General features: G+C 43.5%; 1 protein-coding gene across 2 annotated transcripts; it reads left to right on the top strand.

Moving 5' to 3' along the window:
* Window positions 1-3090: 3090 nt before the first annotated feature.
* Window positions 3091-15390, top strand: ANKRD34B (ankyrin repeat domain 34B). 2 transcript variants are annotated; one of them, XM_025437602.3, is made up of 2 exons: window positions 3091-3198; window positions 12149-15390. In XM_025437602.3, exon 2 carries the CDS (start codon window positions 12171-12173, stop codon window positions 13713-13715), a length of 1545 nt encoding a protein of 514 aa, XP_025293387.1. In that variant the 5' UTR covers window positions 3091-3198; window positions 12149-12170; the 3' UTR covers window positions 13716-15390. The 2 variants fall into 2 exon arrangements, with proteins under 2 accessions (XP_025293387.1, XP_035570203.1); XM_035714310.2 differs by lacking the exon at window positions 3091-3198 and adding an exon at window positions 4946-7862.
* The last annotated feature ends 4872 nt before the right edge of the window (window positions 15391-20262 follow it).

Consider the following 20262-nt stretch of genomic DNA (forward strand, 5'->3'; position numbering starts at 1 on the left):
GACTGACCCGACTCTCATTCTCTTTATGAAAACCCGTGGGGCGCTTGGGTGGCTCAGTCGGTTAAGAGTCTGCCTTCAGCTCAGGAAACGATCTTGGAGTCCTGGGATCAAGCCCTGCATCGGGCTTCCTGCTCAGCCAGAGGTCAGCTTCTCCCTCACCCTCTACTCCTCCCTACCCCCGTCACCCGCTCTCCCTCTCTCTCTCAAAGAAAATAAAAATCTTAAAAAAAATGAAAGCCCTTGGTCCCAGACCTGTTGGTGGTTCCATGATAGTGGTGGCCAGAGGTCATTTTTCAGCAACAGGCTCCCTCTCCTGCCTACCAATCCTGGCACAGCCCCTAGGGCAACAGAGCCAATCCTCTAGGTGAATTCAATTTCTCATCCTTTTCTCTTTTCTTTTTCTCTTTCCATTTTTTTTCTTGTTGTTGCTGTTCAATCCTGCCTTTCTCTCTGTCCATCTAACATAGGTTTCAATCCCCTGCGAATGGGTGTAGTAGATTGGATAATGGCCCCACCAAAGAGGTTCACAGCCTTGTCTCTGGAATCTATGAACAGGTCACCTCACTTCGAAAAAGGAACTTTGCAGATGGGATTAAATTAAGGATCTTCAGCTGGGATATCATTCTGCATTATCTGAGTGGGCCCAGTATAATCACAGAGGTCCATAGGAGTGAGGCAGGAGGGCCAAAGGGAGAGAAGGAAGCAGAGGGAGAAAAAGACATGTGACAACAGCAGCCGAGTTGAGAGAGAGAAATTGAGATTGGAAGTCAGAGGAAGGGGCCACAAGCCAAAAAATGTAGTCAGCCTCTATAAACTGGTAAAGGCAACCCGAATTAGGACATCTGACCTTCAAAACTCTAAAAGAAGAAATCTTTGTGGCTTGAAGTCACCAAGTTTGTGGTAATTTGTTACAAGCAGCAAAAGGAAACAAATAGAATGAAAATTAGATCATCTACTTTGAAAAACTATTTTGCAATATCTGCAGAAGCTGAATATAAATGCATGTACGTATGCTTCCTAGGTATGTACCCAACAAAAATGTGGGTATATGTTCACCAAAGCCACTCACTATGATGTTCCTAGCAGCATTATTTATAATGTTTCCAACCTGAGAATTACCCAAATGTCTCTCAGTAGTAAATTGAATAAATTTAGGTAAACTCACACAGCAGAATATTATACAGCTAAAAAAAAAGAAACAAACTATGACCGTAGTTTGCATCCCTTCAACATAATGTCAAGTGAAAGGAATCAGACAACAGAGTAAATTCTGTATGATTTGATTGCTATTAAGTGCAAATATAAGCAAAAATCTTTGTAAAAAAAAAAAAAAAAAAGCAAAAATCTTTGCTGGGTGAAGCCAGTACCTTGCCTGCCTCCAAAGGGAGAATACAAGGGCCTCTTCTGGGGAGCTGGGAATGGTCCATCTCTTGATCTTAAAGATGCTTCATTTTGCAAAATATCATTGTACTTGTGAGATGTGCACCTTTTAATATGTACTATACATTAATAAAAATTTTTTTTTAATTTTTTTTCAACGTAGGAAAGGAGACCTGTGCCTTCATCCAAATTTGCCTCCTTGGGACTGTCCAATCTCCCTTCACAAGTGGGTGGGGGTAGAGGGTGACCCAGATCCAAGCTTCCAACTAGAGCCCAACTCTCGGTTAAGAGGTCCCGTGAACTTGCTTTACATTATTTCTACTAAAGGGCCCATTTCAGCGGCTTATTTTCCTAAATAAAAGAAGCCTGCCTGGGGATGCCGGGGTGGCTCAGCGCCTGCCTCAGCGCCGCCCTCGGCCCAGGGCGTGACCCTGGAGACCGGGAATCGAGTCCCGCGTCGGGCTCCCGGCCTGGAGCCTGCTTCTCCCTCTGCCTGTGTCTCTGCCTCTCTCTGTGTCTCTCATAAGTAAATAGATAAAATTAGAAAAAATAAAAAGAAGGCTGCCTGCTCAGAGCTAAGTTTACTCCCTCCCGCTGAGGACTCCAAAGTAATTTTGATTGACGTTAACTGATCAACAACAGACGTGGCCCTGGTCCTTCCTGCACCAGCCGGTCCGGCTAAAGGCAGCGTGGGAACCGCTGCAGCGCCGCTGAGCACACCAAGCGCACGTTGTGTTAAGTCTTGCGCAAGTGTTATGTCAATATTGTAATAGCAGCGTGGTAAAGTCATAAACTCCTAAAAACAAAACCGGGAACGGCTGCGGAACCAGCGCCCGCACCTGCAGCGGGCGGAGCGCGGGCAGCGGGAGGGGGCGCGTGGGGGACGGACACACGGACACGCCGCCCGCGGGGGACCCTGCGGGCTCGGGGGGCGCCGGGGGCGCCGGGGGCTCCGGGCGGGGCCGCAGCTGCCGGACCCGCCGCGCTCGCGCCACGAGCCTCGGACGGGCCCCGCGCCCACTGCAGCGCGGCCGGGCTCAGGGCGGGCGGCGCCCCCGCAGCTGCACCTGCGGGAACTCGGGGTCGCGGCGCGGCCGGGGGGGGCCTCGCCCCGGAGCCTCCGCTCGCGCCCGCCGCGTCCCCGCCCGCTCTCCGCTCGCCTTCTGCGGCGGCTCCGGCCTGCGCCCGCCGGGGGCATCGGGCAGGCGGCAGCGGCGCGCGCGAGGCCGCGGGAGCGAGCGGCTCGGCAGGTGCCTGGGGCGCGGGGGACGGGGGGAGACCATCCGGGCTGCGGTGGGGGCGCGATCCGGGCTCCGCGAGTGGCGGGGCGCGATCCGGGCTGCGCGGGTGGGGGGGGCGCGATCCGGGCTGCGGGGGGGCGCGATCCGGGCTGCGCGAGTGGGGAGGCGCGATTGGGCTGCGGGGGGGGGCGTGATCCGGGCTCCGCGGGTGCCCCCCCTCCCCCGAGCAGGCAGCCGGGTTCCCGCGCCCCGGGGCGCGCACAGCCCTGGCGCCGGGAGCCGCGGCCCCTCGCGGAGGCTCGGGGTCCGAGGCGCGCCTGCCCCTGCACCCGGCGCCCGGCGCTGCCCTCGGGGCGCAGCCCCCCGGGCCGGTGAGCGCCGCGCGTCGGCCAAGCCCGGGGAGCGCGCCCCCGCCCCGGCCCGCCCCGGCCCGCCGGCGCCCGGCTCACCTTCCCGCGCCCTTGCCCGGCAGCGCCCAGGGCTCGGTCCGGGGGCGCCGAGGAACGCAGCCGCGCCTGGAGGCGGCGCCCGGGGACGCGGCCGGGATCGCAGCGGCGCGGAGGTCCGACACCCGCAGGTACGGGGCGGGGGCTGCGCGGGGGCGCGGGGACCGGGCGGGAGGGCTCGGCCCCGCCTCGGGGGCCACGGCGACCTGGCCAGCGCCTCCTTCCTGCCCTCGCGCGGCTGCGAGACACCGAACGAGCCGCGGCCGAGGAGCGCGCTTTCCGCTTTCCCGGCAAGTCCTCAGTTTCCCGGGACAGTCCCGCATGCCCGGTGCGTCCGCGCTTTGCCCCTCGGCGGCAGGACGCCCCTGCTCGGCCCCTGACAGGCGGGCGCGCCTCGCTGGCCCCGTCCTGGCCGCCCTCGCCCCGGACTGCTGCGGCCTGCCCAGGCCCCGGCCAGCGCCCCTAACCCCTCTCCGGGCCACGGAGGCCACGGCGTCGCCGCTGCCCTTGCCCCGAGGCCGAGGCCGGGGAGCATCACACACCTGGGAGTGACGCTGCAGACAGCCCGGCAGGAGCCGGAGACAGGTGGGGTGACCGCACAGGAAGTGGGTGAGAATGAGGAAGGCACAGTTGGGCACATATTTTCTCCAAGTCTGCATAGGAAGCATCCCCTATTGAATATGTGGGAGCGGAGGCTGAACTCTTATTTATTTTTAAAAAGATTTTATTTATTTATTCATGAGAGACCCAGGCAGAGGGAGAAGCAGGCTCCATGCAGGGAGCCCGATGCAGGACTCAATCCCCGGACCCCCTGGGGTCACGCCCTGAACCAAAGGCAGATGCTTCTCAGAGGTGGAACCTCTGAGCCACCCAGATGCCCCTGAAATCTTATTTTTAATAAGTTCTCCGTGTGATTATTCCTACAGACAGTGGAAAACCCATTGATGTGGGCACGTTGGCCTCCCATTGTCAGACCCCATCAGCCCAGAATCCGTATTTAGTGATGCATGTTGAGAAACTGACATGTCTTTACTTCCCAAATAGCAAGTATGTTAGGATCTTCTCAAATTCTCAGTCATCTGTGGCTGTTACCCCCACTTTAGGATGAGGAAACTGAATCCCAGAGGATCAGCTTCCCCAGGGCTGGTAATTTGGGAAGAGACGGAGCCCCTGTCTCTGACACACAGGGCCAATCTGATTTGCAGCTGAAGTAAGAATCTCAAAGGAAAATAACGTTTCTCTCTGAATGCAAGGAAAACAAGGTGCTTGAAGAGAAAGAGCCACAAGGAAGGCCAAGCCTGTCATCTCCAAGATGGCTTTTAAAATACCTCAGCCCATGTAGCACTACCGTGGCTGATGCCACTCAAATCAGGTACTCAAATCACAATCCTACTCTGTGGGAAGCTGGTATCCAAGAAGCATGGAAAAATTAAGAGAAAGGACACAGGAAGATCTAATTAAGTCCTGGTGAGCAGGCAAGTAAGAGGAGTGACTGGGAGTGCTCCACCCTTTCTTCCTCAGCCACCACATCTGTCCTGCATGGACCGGGTGGGGTAGGGGAGGGCTGGACTGGGTGATGCTGCAGCCCTTTCAACCCCAGCATCCTTGCAGGGCAAGCCTTGGCCTGTACACACGGGACTGCGGTGCGTGGGATCCACTCCAGACACTTTTACTCATAATCACTGAAATGTAATTAACCAAACACTATAGAGATTTTTTTTTGTTTTGTTTTTTAGATTTTATTTATTCATGAGAGAGAAAAAGAGGGGCAGAGACACAGGCAGAGGGAGAAGCAGGCTCCATGCAGGGAGCTCGATGCGGGACTCGATCCCAGACTCCAGGATCATGCCCTGGGCTGGAGGCAGCGCTGAACTGCTGAGCCACCCAGGCGGCCCTATAGGGATAGCTTAACAAGGAATTTAAAAAAAACAAAACAAAAAACCTAGACTCCCAATGGGATGGAACAAAGTATTGGTATTTATGTAACTGAACAGCTTTGATTTCCTTCAGTAGGAGCTGACAGCTGGCTGACAAAAACAAAAAAAGAAAAACAAAACAAAAAAAAAACAAAAACAAAAAACCTCATCCAGGGAGTGAAAATCCGTTAAGCATGAAATTTTGAGTAACATTTTCAGGTAACTTTCTATTTCCATTTAGAGTAGGTGTCTAGCTAGAGGGGCGAATGTAGTTACTTGAATTGCTTCATTTATCAACAGAGATTTTTAATAGGGCTCATAATTCTGAGAGCCAGTGCTGTTTTGCTGCTTTTGCCTGGCTTCTGGCCTCCCACTACCAGGGCAGAGATCTGGAATTCCACATTCAGCCTGTAAACTCTCACTTTATCCCCTATTTTCAGCCTTTCTGATCAATCTGTTTAAAGAATAAATCTTGCTTTCTGGCCTAGGATAGTGGTCATCTACTTGGGGTGGGGAAAAGTGCCTGGGGGTCCAGGTGCCTTGTCCACAGGCTTTGAGCCATCCTCATTTTCAGCCCTGTGCCTCATTACCACTCTCTGTGTCATCAGGGCCTCCTAGTACCAACCTTCCTGGGGGTGAACTGGTTCCCTTGTCAAGGGGCCACCTGCTGGGGACTTTGTGGTGCAGCCTTTGCTGCGGGAAGGCAGTTTACCACGCCACCATCTCTACTGTTTCCAGAGCTTGTCTGAAGTTGCTCCTCTGATAATACATCTCTCCTCCAAGTTTTTGTTCTTCAGAATATATGTTTTTTAAAGATTTTTAAATAACTAAATTAATTTCAGTGAGATCTTAGATGGGAGTAGAGAGAGGCACTAAAAGAGCATAGTAAATATGCCGTGATGAATCATAGTAATGTTAAAGACATTCTGATTTCAAAATAAAAAGCAGTTTGTCCAGCTCCTTAATAATTCATCTTATAATATGCTGAGATTATTGTATTTGGAAATTATAAGAAAAACACATTTAAGGCTATTTTTTCTATATTCACTTAATAGATTCCATTTATATTTATAAAGCATGGTTTATAGATCTTTTAAAAAAACTACATTTTAAATATTTTATCTGTTATTTAAATAGACTGAATTAGAAACATGATCAAAATAAGACTAAATTCTGAGATAAAATTTTTAAAGAGAATACAATGAGGGCAGCCGGGGTGGCTCAGCAGTTTGGCACCTGCCTTCAGCCCAGGGCGTGATCCTGGAGTCCTGGGATCGAGTCCCACGTCGGGCTCCCTGCATGGAGCCTGCTTCTCCCTCTGCTTGTGTCTCTGCCTCTCTCTCTCTCATGAATACATAAATAAAATCTTTTAAAAAATTACAACAAGTAGTAAGGAACAATAGGAAAGTCTTTTTCTAGATGTCTGATTTCATTGCCTCGCCCTACCCCCTCCCACCTTGAATGAAGGTCAGATCCTTGTCATGCTACAGAGGAAGAACTCAAGACTGAGAGCTAAGTGCTTTCACTATGGTATACAGCTAGTAAGTAGGGGAATCAGGATGGAAATGTGGGTCTGTCTGACTAGAACTTTCTCCAGTTGAACTAACTTACCTATTTGAAAGATGAAAACCACATGTGGGGATTACTTACATGCTATATTGTAACAAAGGGCCTGACTGAATGTTCATACATTATGGGCAGTGGGTGCTTGGTGAGGATATTTCACAGGAAGAGACAAGAACCAAGAACATTTCTGAACTAGGACAATTGCAGGCTAGAGAAATGATCTTCATCGCAGGTAGAGAAATTGAACTTGATTTTCACCATTGTTGATGTGAAAATGGAGGACTATGATAAAAGAACTGAGAGTTAAAGACATAAAGACAAGGAGATTGTTCCAATAAGGTTCTGAATGTGAGACACGAGGAAACCAAATCGGTATACATGTGGATGATAAAGTATCTGACAGCTTTTTTCTCTGTGAACTTTAATTTTAAACAGTTTTAGAACTGTTCTATTAAATGTGAACAGTTTAAAAACTGAGCAATGCAAGGGGCTTTAGAAGTCTGTGAAATGAACAAAGAGTAAGGCTTTGTTGTGGCTGGTGTCTTCTAGAGAGCTCTAGAGGAGATATGCCTACATCCACGAGACAGAGAGTCACTAGTTGCCGACGGCTGGTGGTGCCATTGCCCAGCATCTGCAGAGAGCCCTGGAGGCCACAGCACCCTCCCTTTCTGTAGGACCACAGTGGGGCCACTGCCCCTCTCAAGCAGTCACACTGGCAGTACATTGCCAGCTCCCCTTCTTTTCCTAGAACCTTTTGATGCTAACCTTGGTGAGAGAAAGTTATGACAGAAAGTGTCCAGGTTTAGTGTTGTGGAGAAAGTCTTTACATGAGGGTAGGTGAAAAGATTTGAATTTCTTTCCAAAAGATTCTTATAAGACTTAAAAAATACAACAAGAAGATGGCAGGGGTGGGGCGGGGGCGGTGTGCCTGGGTGGCTCAGTCAGTTAAGCAGACGTCTGCCTTCGGCTCAGGTCATGATCCCCGGGGCTTTGGATCCTGCTCCCTGAGATCTGCTATCGGGCAACTTGTCCTCATTTGAATATGTTTCTCAAATGCCACTTTTGGCCAAAGGTGGTTTTACATGATTGATACTGCATCTCTTCTCCAACTGTGGTTACTAAATGGTTTCTCTATTTGATTATGTTCCAGCTAATTTCTCTACATCTCTTTGCTTTATTAAGCACATTAGTATATGAAAAATGCTAGAAGATTTCTTCTGCAAGCTCTTTTCAGATGCTTTGCATTCAGAATAGACTTCTGTTGGGACCCAAGCTGTCAACCAATCCTAAATTCCTAAGGCCTCAAATTGCAGGTATGCCTGGCTTTGGAATAGCTTTTATAGAAAGTTGCACCAGGGAACAAAAAATGCAGCATTCACTCTCATTGTATTTATGTATGTATCTACTGTATCTACTGATCTTTGCTTGACATCATGAGTGATGCTAAAAGAGAATGAGTAAGTATATTCTTCTGAATACTGCGTTTCAGGAGCTTGCTAGTTGGAACTCCTTGGAAGTCTACGCATCAATACTATTGATAATACCACAAAACTGAATGATGTAAAAAGTTACAAACTAACGTGGCTCTTTTAAATTTTAATTATGGAAAAAAAATAAAAAATAAAAAAAATAAATAAATAAATTTTAATTATGGTACATATCTTAACCTAAATGCTATGCTCTTTTCCATATTCTATTTTACCAAAAAATTAGATGAGTGCTATCCTACAGAAGAGTATGTGAAATATGTTCTTTTAAATAATAATAATAATAAAATGGACAAGTGTATACACACCATCCAGATTAGATAAAGAATATTACCGGGATGCCTGTCTGGCTCAGCGGTTGAGCATCTGCCTTCGGCTCAGGGCGTGATCCTGGGGTCCTGGGATTGGGTCCCACATCGGGCTCACTGCATGGAGCCTGCTTCTCCCTCTGCCTGTGTCTCTCATGAATAAATAAATAAAATCTTAAAAAAAAAAAGAAAAAAGAATATTACCTGAACCTTAAAATAAAAGCCACTGTGTGTTGCTGAACTACCCCCACCAAAAAATAACTTTCTCTTGACTTCTGTGTTAATTATTCCTTTTTTTTTTTTTTTTAAGTTTCCCACTTGTATATGATCCTAAAGTAAACTAATTGTTTATTTTTGGAAAACTGGGTAGCAAGTACAAAATTAATTGAATAAGTAAAGGTCTGCATTGCCAATATATGACTAAAGCTCTCAGGAGAAGGTGAGTTTAACAATCTCTGGACCTGAATTTGGCCCAGCATTTTTAAGAGACCCTTCTGAGTGAGGAAGTCCTGGGAAACATGGGGCTCAGCATGACCAGCTTCTGGCAGTGTCACAGCATAGCCCAGGTTCTGGCTATGCAGGGGGAATGAAGGTCCAGTCTTTCTCCTCCAAAGCTCACAGAGACTAATCCCCAGGCCTCGCAGCAGGTCAAAACAGAACGATGGAGCCCAGATACAATAAGTGGCACTGGCTGCCCCAGAAAGCAGAGCGTAGAGAAGGGAGCAGAGACGTGGTCAGGACCAGGCAAGGAGAGAGAAGACCCGGGGGCAGGCTCACCTGGCTCTCAGTTGACAAGACGGTAAAATGACAGTTTGACCTCTGAGATGATGTTCTGTTCACATCCATTTTCCTGGCCCTTTACCATCTTCCTGGGCGTATTTTGTATTTCTCCTCTAAGATGATCAAAAGCCTCTGTTATCTTATTTCCTCTTTCTGGGATCCCGGGTAGCTCAGTGGTTCAGCACCTACCTTTGGCCCAGGGTGTGATCCTGGGGTCCCGGGATCGAGCCTGTAATACATAAAATCTTTAAAAAAATAAAAATTAAAAAAAAAAAGAATTCCTCTTTCTTGTTCTACCATTTCATCTTGGTAGATTATATCCTTTAGTAAATTCTTAAGAGTATTTCAGGGATCCCTGGGTGGCTCAGCGGTTTAGCGCCTGCCTTTGGCCCAGGGAGTGATCCTGGAGTCCCGGGAACAAATCCTGCATCGGGCTCCCTGCATGGAGCCTGCTTCTCCCTCTGCCTGTATCTCTGCCTCTCTCTCTCTCTCATGAACAAATAAATAAAATCTTAAAAAAAAAAAGAGAGAGTATTTCAGGTTCTTGACTGATGGTTTGGTTAGATGTAGAATTCTAAGCTGGGAGTCATTTCTCCTTCAGATTTTTAAAAAATATATTTTATTTATTTATTCATGAGAGACAGAGAGAGAGAGAAGCAGAGACACAGGCAGATGGAGAAGCAGGCTCCACGCAGGGAGCCCGACATGGGACTCGATCCCAGGACCGTGGGATCACACCCTGAGCTGAAGGCAGATGCTCAACTGCTGAGCCACCCGGGCGTCCCATGAATGTGTATCTCTTACGAAATTCTGGGGGTGCCGCCTGGCTGGCTCATCAGTGGACACTGTGATTCTTGATCTCGGGGTTGTGAGTTGGAGCCCCCCATGTTGGGTGTAGAGATTACTTAAAAATAAAATCTTAAAAAAAAAAAAAAGAAAAGAAAACCTTTAGTTTCAAGGGATTGTTCAGGAAGAGGCAACATTGCAGGTGTGTCTTCTGTCATATTTACCCTAACCAAACCATCTGCTACATCCTTTTCTAAAGTTTGGTTACATCGGCATAAAGAGAGCCCGATTCATGATAAATAACTGCTATTTCAGGTATTTAGGTAGGTTTTGCACCGGGAACGCCTACCAAAGTCTTGGGTGGTCTTGAAGACCCACTCACAGGGCTGGCCCCGGGAGGCCCTCAGCCCTGGCACCACCACCGCCTGTATGCTCATAACCACTGCTCGAGTGGCATCTCTTTCCAACAACTGAGCAAGCTCTTCAGGGCTGGGGCACGTGCCTTGGTAGCCCAGTGCCTGGGACGTAGTAAGAGCTTATAGCTGTTTAATACTCAGATTCTATGTTTTGTGTGCATGTCTTTCTTTCTCCCCCCTTCATTTTCTGTTCCTTTTATCTCCTGACCATGAAAAGGTTGTTATATTTATTATCTTTTTTTTTAAGGTTTTATTTATTTATTCATGACAAAAGAGAGAGAGAGAGGCAGAGACACAGGCAGAGGGAGAAGCAGTCTCCATGCAGGGAGCCCGACATGGGATTCTATCCCAGGTCTCCAGGATCACACCTCAGGTCGAAGGTGGTGCCAAATTGCTGGGCCACAGGAGCTACCCTATATTTATTATCTACTAAAAAATTCATGTCCCATATTGTTAATTTAAAAGTAGTGCAGCCCGGGGGGCTCAGCAGTTTAGCGCTGCCTGCAGCCCAGGGTGTGATCCTGGAGACCCGGGATCGAGTCTCACGTCGTACTCCCTGCATGGAGCCTGCTTCTCCCTCTGCCTGTCTCTCTCTCTCTTTTTCTCTCTCTCTCCCTCTCTGTGTCTCTCATGAATAAATAAATCTTTAAAAGAAAGTAAATAAGAAGAATAAATAATACTTCTTGATTTCTAAAACCTACCTCATTAAATAGAATAGGTTTAAATATTATATAAACTCCATTTGATTTTTCTCCCCAGCTCTAAGGACTATTCAAAGACAAACATTTCCTCAGCTCTAGATAAAGACATAATTCTTTTCTTTCTTTTTTTTTTTTTTTATAAGCTGTACACCCAAAGTGGGGATAGAGGGACATGAGATCTCAAACTCATGTGCCCAGGATCAAAAGTCGTGTACTCTACTGACTGAGGCAGCCAAGCACACCTAGAGACATAATTCTTATCAACTAATGGAATTATCTTTTGAAGGAATTTGAATCTAAATTATTTAAATAAATTAAATATAAATAATTTTTAGTTTTAATAATAAAAAATAAAATGTCTACAAAGGGTACATGTCCTTATTTACATTTTTAGGCTCAAAAACTCCTTTTTCAGAGCAAATGTACTGCTGTTAAAATTTAACCCAACAGTATGTGGCTATCCCTATCCATAATCTAGTGTGTGATTTAAATACTGAAATCAAGGAAAATGCATAATTACAGGCTCACCATTCCCCTCTCAGTATGAGTTCCACACACTGTGTCAGGTATTTTAATGCCTTGTAGTTCAAGTGATTTTTTATCCTATAAAAGAAACATAGAAATGTTCTTCAAATTGAAAATCTAGATAATAGTTGTATTATTTAACTCAAGAGCTCATTTAAGTAATTTAACAGAAGTTTTTTAGATTAATCTGCCATAAATATGCTATACTTTTAATTGATTCAGTTGCAATTACACAGATTTTTAGAATTTTTGCTTAAATCTACATTTTAGTGTCATTTTAAAAGTATTTTTCACAAGTAGAAAGTGGATTGTTGTTTAATTAATGTGGATAGGGAAGCGCTAGGCTGGTATTGTATCATAAATATTCAATTTAGACTTTGAAAGTAAATTTTAGTCTGTGATTCCCTAAAGGCTCTTGCTATTCTAGAATTTCTTTTACTTTGCAATTCACTATTTTGTTCTAAATTTATTAATGATATAATCTCATTTATGTTCTGTGACTCTATCCATACATATTTCAGAAATTATGAATGATAACATGAATACAAATTGGGATTCTCGCTAATCTTTTGTTCTTCATATTCTTTGATAACTAGGTGTTGATTCTGACTTTTGAAGATGGATGAAGGTCTAGAAATTTCAAGTGAGGGAAATTCCCTGATCAAAGCAGTCCATCAGAGCCGGCTTCGCCTCACAAGACTCTTGCTAGAAGGTGGTGCCTACATTAACGAGAGCAATGACCGTGGGGAAACACCTTTAATGATCGCTTGTAAGACCAAACATGTTGATCACCAGAGTGTCAGTAAAGCCAAAATGGTTAAATACCTGTTAGAAAACAATGCTGACCCCAACATACAGGACAAATCTGGGAAAACTGCTTTGATGCACGCTTGCCTAGAAAAAGCTGGTCCTGAAGTTGTTTCCTTGCTCTTAAAGAGTGGGGCTGATCTCAGCTTGCAAGACCATTCTAGTTCTTCGGCCCTTGTTTATGCTATAAATTCAGAGGATAGAGAAACCCTGAAAGTTCTGCTTAGTGCTTGCAAGGCAAAAGGAAAAGAAGTCATTATCATAACGACAGCGAAATCACCATGTGGTCGCCACACTACCAAACAGTACTTAAATATGCCTCCTGTAGATACAGATGGGTGTCACTCCTCAGCCTCCTGTGCCACTCCTTCAGAAATAGACATAAAAACAGCTTCATTGCCATTTTCACATTCTTCTGAAACTGAAAAGACACTTTTTGGCCTTAAAGGTTTGGAGCCCTCAGGAAAAAGTGATGATACACAGGACCCAGGCTCCCCTATGAGGAAGCCTGCTATGGCCTCTAATGGGGCCAAACTACCCCAAGCTCCAACCTGGATCAAGAGTCCCCCCTTACTAATGCACCAAAACAGAGTGGCCTCTTTGCAAGAGGAGCTCCAGGATATTACTCCAGAGGAAGAATTATCCTACAAAACCAATGGGCTGGCGCTCTCCAAGCGATTCATCACTAGGCACCAAAGTATTGATATTAAAGACACTGCATATTTGCTGAGAGCCTTTGATCAGGCCAGCTCAAGAAAGATGTCATACGATGAAATAAATCATCAGTTACTTTTTTCAGAAGGAAATCAGCAATGCCTTGAAATCCCTGCTGACCCAGATCCAGACTCGAACCAGACAATGTTTGTTTCCACCTTAAGAAGTATAGTTCAGAAAAGAAACTCAGGAGCAAATCACTACAGCTCTGATTCCCAGCTCACGGCTGGCCTTACCCCTACGACTTTAGAAGATGGCAAAGCGCTTCTAGGAAAGAAGAAGATCCTCTCGCCATCTCCTTCCTTGTTGTCAGGGCCCAAAGAATTGCTGGAGAGTATCTCACCAGGTCCCTTGAGCAGGAGAAATCACGCACTGTTAGAAAGGCGTGGGTCAGGAGCTTTCCCTTTAGATCACAATTCTACGCCACCCAGGCCAGGATTTCTACCACCCTTACATGTGAACCCTCACCCCCCCATCTCTGATACCAGTGTCAATAACAAGATTTCCAGCCTCCTTTCTTGTGGTCAGAAAGTGCTTATGCCAACAGTTCCTATGTTCCCTAAAGAATTCAAAAGTAAAAAAATGTTGTTAAGGAGACAATCATTGCAAACAGAACAAATTAAGCAATTAGTAAATTTTTAGTAAAATTAGTAAAGCTGGCTAGAAAGCACATTTTGTTCAAATGTCTAAATCAGAGAAATACAGGACCAGAGAGGAAATCTCAAATGTTCGTCCCTTTAAATCTTGTAATTGGTTAACCTATAGTTGTTAGAGGTATCAAAATATATTGTGTATCATACTAGGCACTATGCACACACAAATAATGTATAGTTTCTACTAAGGAAATTCTCTCAAAAGTAAAGCTATATTTCTCAAAACCTCTAAAATTTAACAACCTTCACGTGGTCCAAGTTTTTAATTTAAACAAAAATCAGCGAAAAAACCCAGAAGGTCACATATGTTGGAAATGACTTTAAACTTTTTTTCAGGTTTTCCAGATATTTTATTAGGAAACACTGCATTCAAGTCAATAAATGTTTTTAACATAACAATAAATAAGATTATAATTTTCCATGATGCCAAAAGCATTAAAAAAAAAAAACCCACAAAACAGTTTAATGATTATTAAGACTAAGGTATAAGCAAAGGATGAACTAATTCTTAAAAATGTTGACTGCAGGTAGGTGAAGTCTAATTAAAATTTGAAAACGCCAACCATTATAGTACACCAGGCAGCTAATATTCATGTTGTCAGCTTAATCAACATCAAATAACAGATCAGAGTTTTACAAGCTAGTAATAATCTATGCTAAGTGTTGGTGTGCTGGTTTTTGCTTGGTTTTATTTTAATTTTAATGTTATCTCATAGAATTCTTTCTCCATACCTTTTAATTTCTGTTATTTTTTGAAGCCTATCCATAGGTTCCCAAAAACAAGATAAAGCAGAAACTTAAAAGCATTCCTCTTTACTTATATCAGAGTATGCTTGCCTTCTACAGACAACCAAAACAAAACAAAAACCGTGGCGATTTATCACAAATAGAAACTATGTGCTTGCTACGTTTTAGAAAAGAAAAATTGATTATTAGATTCTCTTAGGTTAGCTAAAATTAAGAAAGCCAATAGAAAATTACAAAATACACTAAATATTCGGTCAAGATTAAAGAGTATCTTTTAACTTCTAACATATAATTATTAGACATTTACATAATAAGGATAATTTTCTTAGGGTGATATTCCAATCATCTAGTATTTAGGACCTGTGAATAACTTCTAACAAAATAAATGAAGACCACACTACCATCATGAAATATTACAAAATGACTATATTATCCATATGATTTCAAAACGTGGTGTTTATATAAAGAATCCTTATTTCAATTAAGCAGTTTTACAACAAAGAATAAAGTCAAATCATACAAAACCTGAGTGTATTTATTTGATGACTGTCATATACAGCTTTATTTCTTTGCCTTATTAGTAGAAGAGATCCTAACAATTGGCATGATGCTTTTCTTGGTAATTTGATATAAACAAGTTATAATGTACATGGTAATTATTTAATTTTTTGTGACCTTTATTTGAAAAAAATAATTGGAGGTTTTCCATTTAATGTTGAAGAACATTAATGTAAATTACATTAGAAATATTTTCTTGATTCAGAAATTAGAATTGTACCTGATGTAGCTAAACCTTTTGCACAAGTTTTAGTAGGGAGAAAAATGCTTGGCTCTAAGTTGTAAGGATACAGTTTGGAAGGCTATGTAAATAGATTAGTTCATAAACAAAATGTTATCAATAAAAGTTTTAAATGTTATTTTGATTTTCATTGATTTTCATTTATTTCAAATACTAATGATAAATATTTCAATATAATTTCAAGAGAAATTATGCTACATATCACTTTGAGTAAACAGAAAACTGAGAGAATAACTTCTGTTGCTATTCTCATCCCAATGTGTAAAAAATATTTAATAGGATTAACACTTTGTTGGCCATATTTGGAAGAGCTTTTAGTCTTCTATTAATCCTAAAAACATTTTAGGGGCTAAGGTTGCTTGAGTTAGGCTCTAAAGCCATCCCATGGGACTTGTCACTCCATTAAGTGGAATATATCACTGGAATCCCAGTGATAAGTCACAGATGTTTGCAATAGGAATCAGATATGTGTTATGTTTTAACCTAATGTAAAAGTATGATTAAACTTTAACTTAAAAGTATGATGACACTTCATTCATTAGTTTTACAGGTACCTTTCTTAGTTACTTTTGGCTAGGATTTCCAAAGAGTACAGCTAATACTGATTCATAGCAAGAATAATTCTGGGGAGGAAGAGACAAGTGCTGACAGTGCCCAGGGAAAGTGATGAACACTGGCCTGGCATAGTCTTTGGTAGAGATGCATCCATCAGTTATTCAGTAACTGGACCTTTTAAAATCCTGATTAAATACTATGTAGCCTCCTACTACCTTGATTCCCATATAGCTTGCCTAAAGGAAGGAATGAACTTGTCAGGGTGATGACAACTGTATTAATCATGTTTCTTTATTTTCTAATGCTTTAATATCCTGGGGTCTTGCTGATCCTTGAGGGACTGTCCCTCCCAGGATTAGCTAATTCGTAGGGGTAGAAAACAACTTGCCCCAGAGTACATCTTTCATATACAAACCAACCAACCCAGAGTCCGTAGTCCAACCATCTCCTTCATCGGGCTCTCACAGGGCTCTCTAGCTCCAGGCCACTGACCACCTGTCCTCATCACCCTAGGGGTCAGGTACCAAACAACCAGTGACAGCTGCCACACCCCAGAAACCACTGAAATTATTCAAACTAGCCAATTCTAGGGACGCCTGGGTGGCTCATCAGTTGAGCATCTGCCTTTGGCTGGCATGATCCCTGGATTCCAGGATCAAGTCCCACATCGGGCTTCCTGCATGGAGCCTGCTTCTCCCTCTGCCTATGTCTCTGCCTCTCTCTCTGTGTCTCTCATGAATAAATAAATAAAATCTTTAAAAAAAAAAAAAAAACTAGCCAATTCTTTTTTTTTTTTTTTAATTTTTATTTATTTATGATAGTCAGAGAGAGAGAGAGAGAGAGAGAGGCAGAGACACAGGCAGAGGGAGAAGCAGGCTCCATGCACCGGGAGCCCGACGTGGGATTCGATCCCGGGTCTCCAGGATCGCGCCCTGGGCCAAAGGCAGGCGCCAAACCGCTGCGCCACCCAGGGATCCCAAACTAGCCAATTCTAAACTAGCTTACCCTTCCTCACCCATTCCTTCCTGCAGAAACCATAATAAAGGATCTTGCCCAAGTTTTCCCCTCACTTCCTCGTCCTTCAGCGGGACCCCTGGTGCTTCCCCACACTGGCCCCCTGTGAAGAGGGACGCCTGCCTCCTCTTGCAACCCTGAGTAGAAAATGTGTTTTAAATGGCCTCAGCATATGTGGATAATAATAAAACCTATATTTTTTTTAAACAAGAAGGCACAGTCTTCTTGGAAGTCATAATTCTTAGTAAAATAATATTTAAGTTTATATAGCCTTGTTTAATGCCAATATTCCTTAGATCTAAATCACACTTTTAAGTCATTTCTAAGTCACCAAGACAGGAGAGCCAGATCATGGTAAATCCATGGATTTACTGGAGCTGCCCATTGGCTCTTCCAAGGTAACATCCTACCTTCTTGTGTACCTTCCTTGAATGTCTATAATTCTTTTCCTTTAAATTATTTATTTATTTAAGTAATTTCTATACCCAATGTCATATATGCCAAACACTTAAAACATCTGGAGACACAGGTTTTTAAACCTTTTGATCTCAGGACATGTATACTCTCAAAACTTGAGGATCCTAAAGGCTTAAAAAAAAAATCTAGGTTATGTTTGGTACATTAAAAATTAAACCTAGAGGGCAGCCCGGGTGGCTCAGCGGTTTAACGCCACCTTCAGCCCAGGGCCTGATCCTGGAGACCCAGGATCAAGTCCCACGTCGGGGTCCCTGCAGGGAGCCTGCTTCTCTCTCTGTGTCTCTGCCTCTTTCTCTCTCTGTCTCTCATGAATAAATAAATAAAATCTTAAAAAAAATTAAACCTAGAAAGGGGTGCCTGGGTGGCTCAGCGGTTGAGCATTTGCCTTTGGCTCAGGTGGTGATCCTGGGGTCCTGGGATCAAGTCCTACATCAGGCTCCCAGTAGGGAGCCTGCTTCTCTCTCTGCCTATGCCTCTGACTCTCTCTGTCTCTCATGAGTAAATAAATACAATCTTAAAAAAAAAAAAAAAAAGGCATCCAATTATTTGTTTCAGCTCAGGTCATGATCTCAGGGTTGTGAAATCAAGTCCTGTATCAGGACTCTGTGCTGTGTGGAGAGTCTCCTTGAGATTCTCTCCTCTCCACCCTCTGCTCCCCTGACTTGTGCTCTCTTTCACAAATATAAATACATCTTTAAGGATGCCTGGGTGGCTCAGCCATTGAGCATCTGCCTTTGGCTTAGGTCATGGTCCCAGGGTCCCAGGATCGAGTCAGCATCAGGCTCCCCAGAGGAAGCCTGTTTCTCTCCCTGCCTATGTCTCTGCCTCTCTCTGTGTCTCTCATGAATAAATTAATACAATCTTAAAAAAAAAAAAAAGATTTTGGGATGCCTGGGTGGCTTAGCGGTTAAGCGTCTGCCTTCAGCCCAGGGCGTGATCCTGGAGACCAGGGACTGAGTCCCACATCGGGCTCCCTGCATGGAGCCTGCTTCTCCCTCTGCCTGTGTCTCTGCCTCTCTCTCTCTCATGAATAAATAAAAATATATATAAAAAACATTTTATTATTTATTCATGAGAGATGCAGAGAGGCAGAGACGGGAGAAGCAGGCTCCCTGCAGGGAGCCCAATATGGGAGTCGATCCCAGGACCCCAGGATCACACCCTGAGCTGAAGACAGACACTCAACAACTGAGCCACCTAGGAGTCCCTAAATAAAGTCTTTTAAAAAAACCTCACATCTTAAAAAAAAAAAATTAAACCTGGAAAACTTTAAAAATATTCTTTTTAAAAAAATTTTTTTAAAGATTTTATTTATTCATGAGAGACACAGAGAGAGAGGCAGAGACATAGGCAGAGGGAGAAGCAGGCTCCCCACAGGGAGCCCGATGTGGGACTGGATCCCAGGACCCTAGGATCACGCCCTGAGCCAAAGGCAGATGTTCAACCGCTGAGCCACTCGGCATCCCAAAATATTAATTCTTTTAAAAAAACAACAAACCGGCAGCCCTGGTGGCACAGCGGTTTAGCGCCGCCTGCAGCCCGGGGTGTGATCCTGGAGACCCGGGATCAAGTCCCACATCGGGCTTCCTGCATGGAGCCTGCTTCTCCCTCTGCCTGTGTCTCTGCCTCTCTCGCTCTCTCTGAATGAATAAATAAATAAATCTTAAAAAACAACAACAACAACAAACCAAAATAAATAAATAAGAAACCCATTACATGTTTGGCATAAATATTTTATGAAAAGCATATTATCCAAAATATATTTAGTGAAAAAAGTGGTATTGGTTTTTGTTTTTGCAAATCTCTTCATGTTTGGCTTAATAGAAAACAGCTGGATTCTCCTGTTTTTGTATTCAATCTGTAGTTAATATGTTAAGTTGAAGCATATGAAGAAAATATGGCTTCACATAGACATGTAATTAGAAAAGGAAGAAATAGCTTAATAGAGTTTTCACATAATTGTGGACAGTCTTCTTTGATACTATACTCAAATTTGGGTAATTAGCCAAAAGGCCAAGAAACAGTAAGTGGTAGTTGCTTTAAAGGTTAGCTGTAATGTGGAATCTGAAACCACATCAATGAATTTTCATATTCTGTTACACTAAATTTCACTGTCTGTCCTGCAATTTGAATAGGTTCCTTACTCATGCATGGTTTTATAACATCAGCACTAGTTATTTGGAAAATGATGACTCTGTAAGTTGTGCAGATCTTCTTAATGTTGGCACATTTTATTATATTAAAAATAACATTTACTAATATTACCATTGATAATCAGAAAAAAGTCCTTAAGCATTGGGAATTGTCTCAGGCTCACAATGATTGATTCAAGTTCATGTCAAATTCTAATTTTTCATTATAAAAGCTCAGATTCTGTCACTGGCAACAGTTATTGTCAGTTGTTTTCCTTGAAGTGAGAAACTTGGATTGTTCATTTTTGAGAAAATATTTGCCAAATACTCAAGACTGAATAACTAATCTGTCAGTTGTTCTTTCAAGTAAATATTTTCTCCATGAAAAAAATGACTAGTTTTGTTTGCAACAAGTGCTTTTCTTTAGGACAACTACTAAATTACAGTATGTAGAACTATTGTGTGTTTACCTCCCATTTCATCACACAGAATATTAAAGAGTCGAGATGTAGTTAGCTTTTGTAAAAGATTTTATTTTTAAGTAATCTCTACATCCAACATGGGGCTTGAACTTACAACCCCCAAGACATGCTCTAACTGAGCCGGCCAGGTGCCCCAAGATCTTAATATTAACTCAACAATGTTAATCTTGACTCAGCACCAAAAATTAACAATTTTTGCGAACTCAGTGATGATACTTCTGAGTCTTTTTTTTCTTTTTAATGTGATTGTATGGCAGTGAAGAATATGATTGCTAGTTGATGCCATGAACTTGATTTATACTAAGACATCAACAATTTAACTTACCATTG

Source organism: Canis lupus, chromosome 3 (assembly GCF_003254725.2).
Source record: "Canis lupus dingo isolate Sandy chromosome 3, ASM325472v2, whole genome shotgun sequence".
Lineage (NCBI taxonomy): Eukaryota > Metazoa > Chordata > Mammalia > Carnivora > Canidae > Canis > Canis lupus.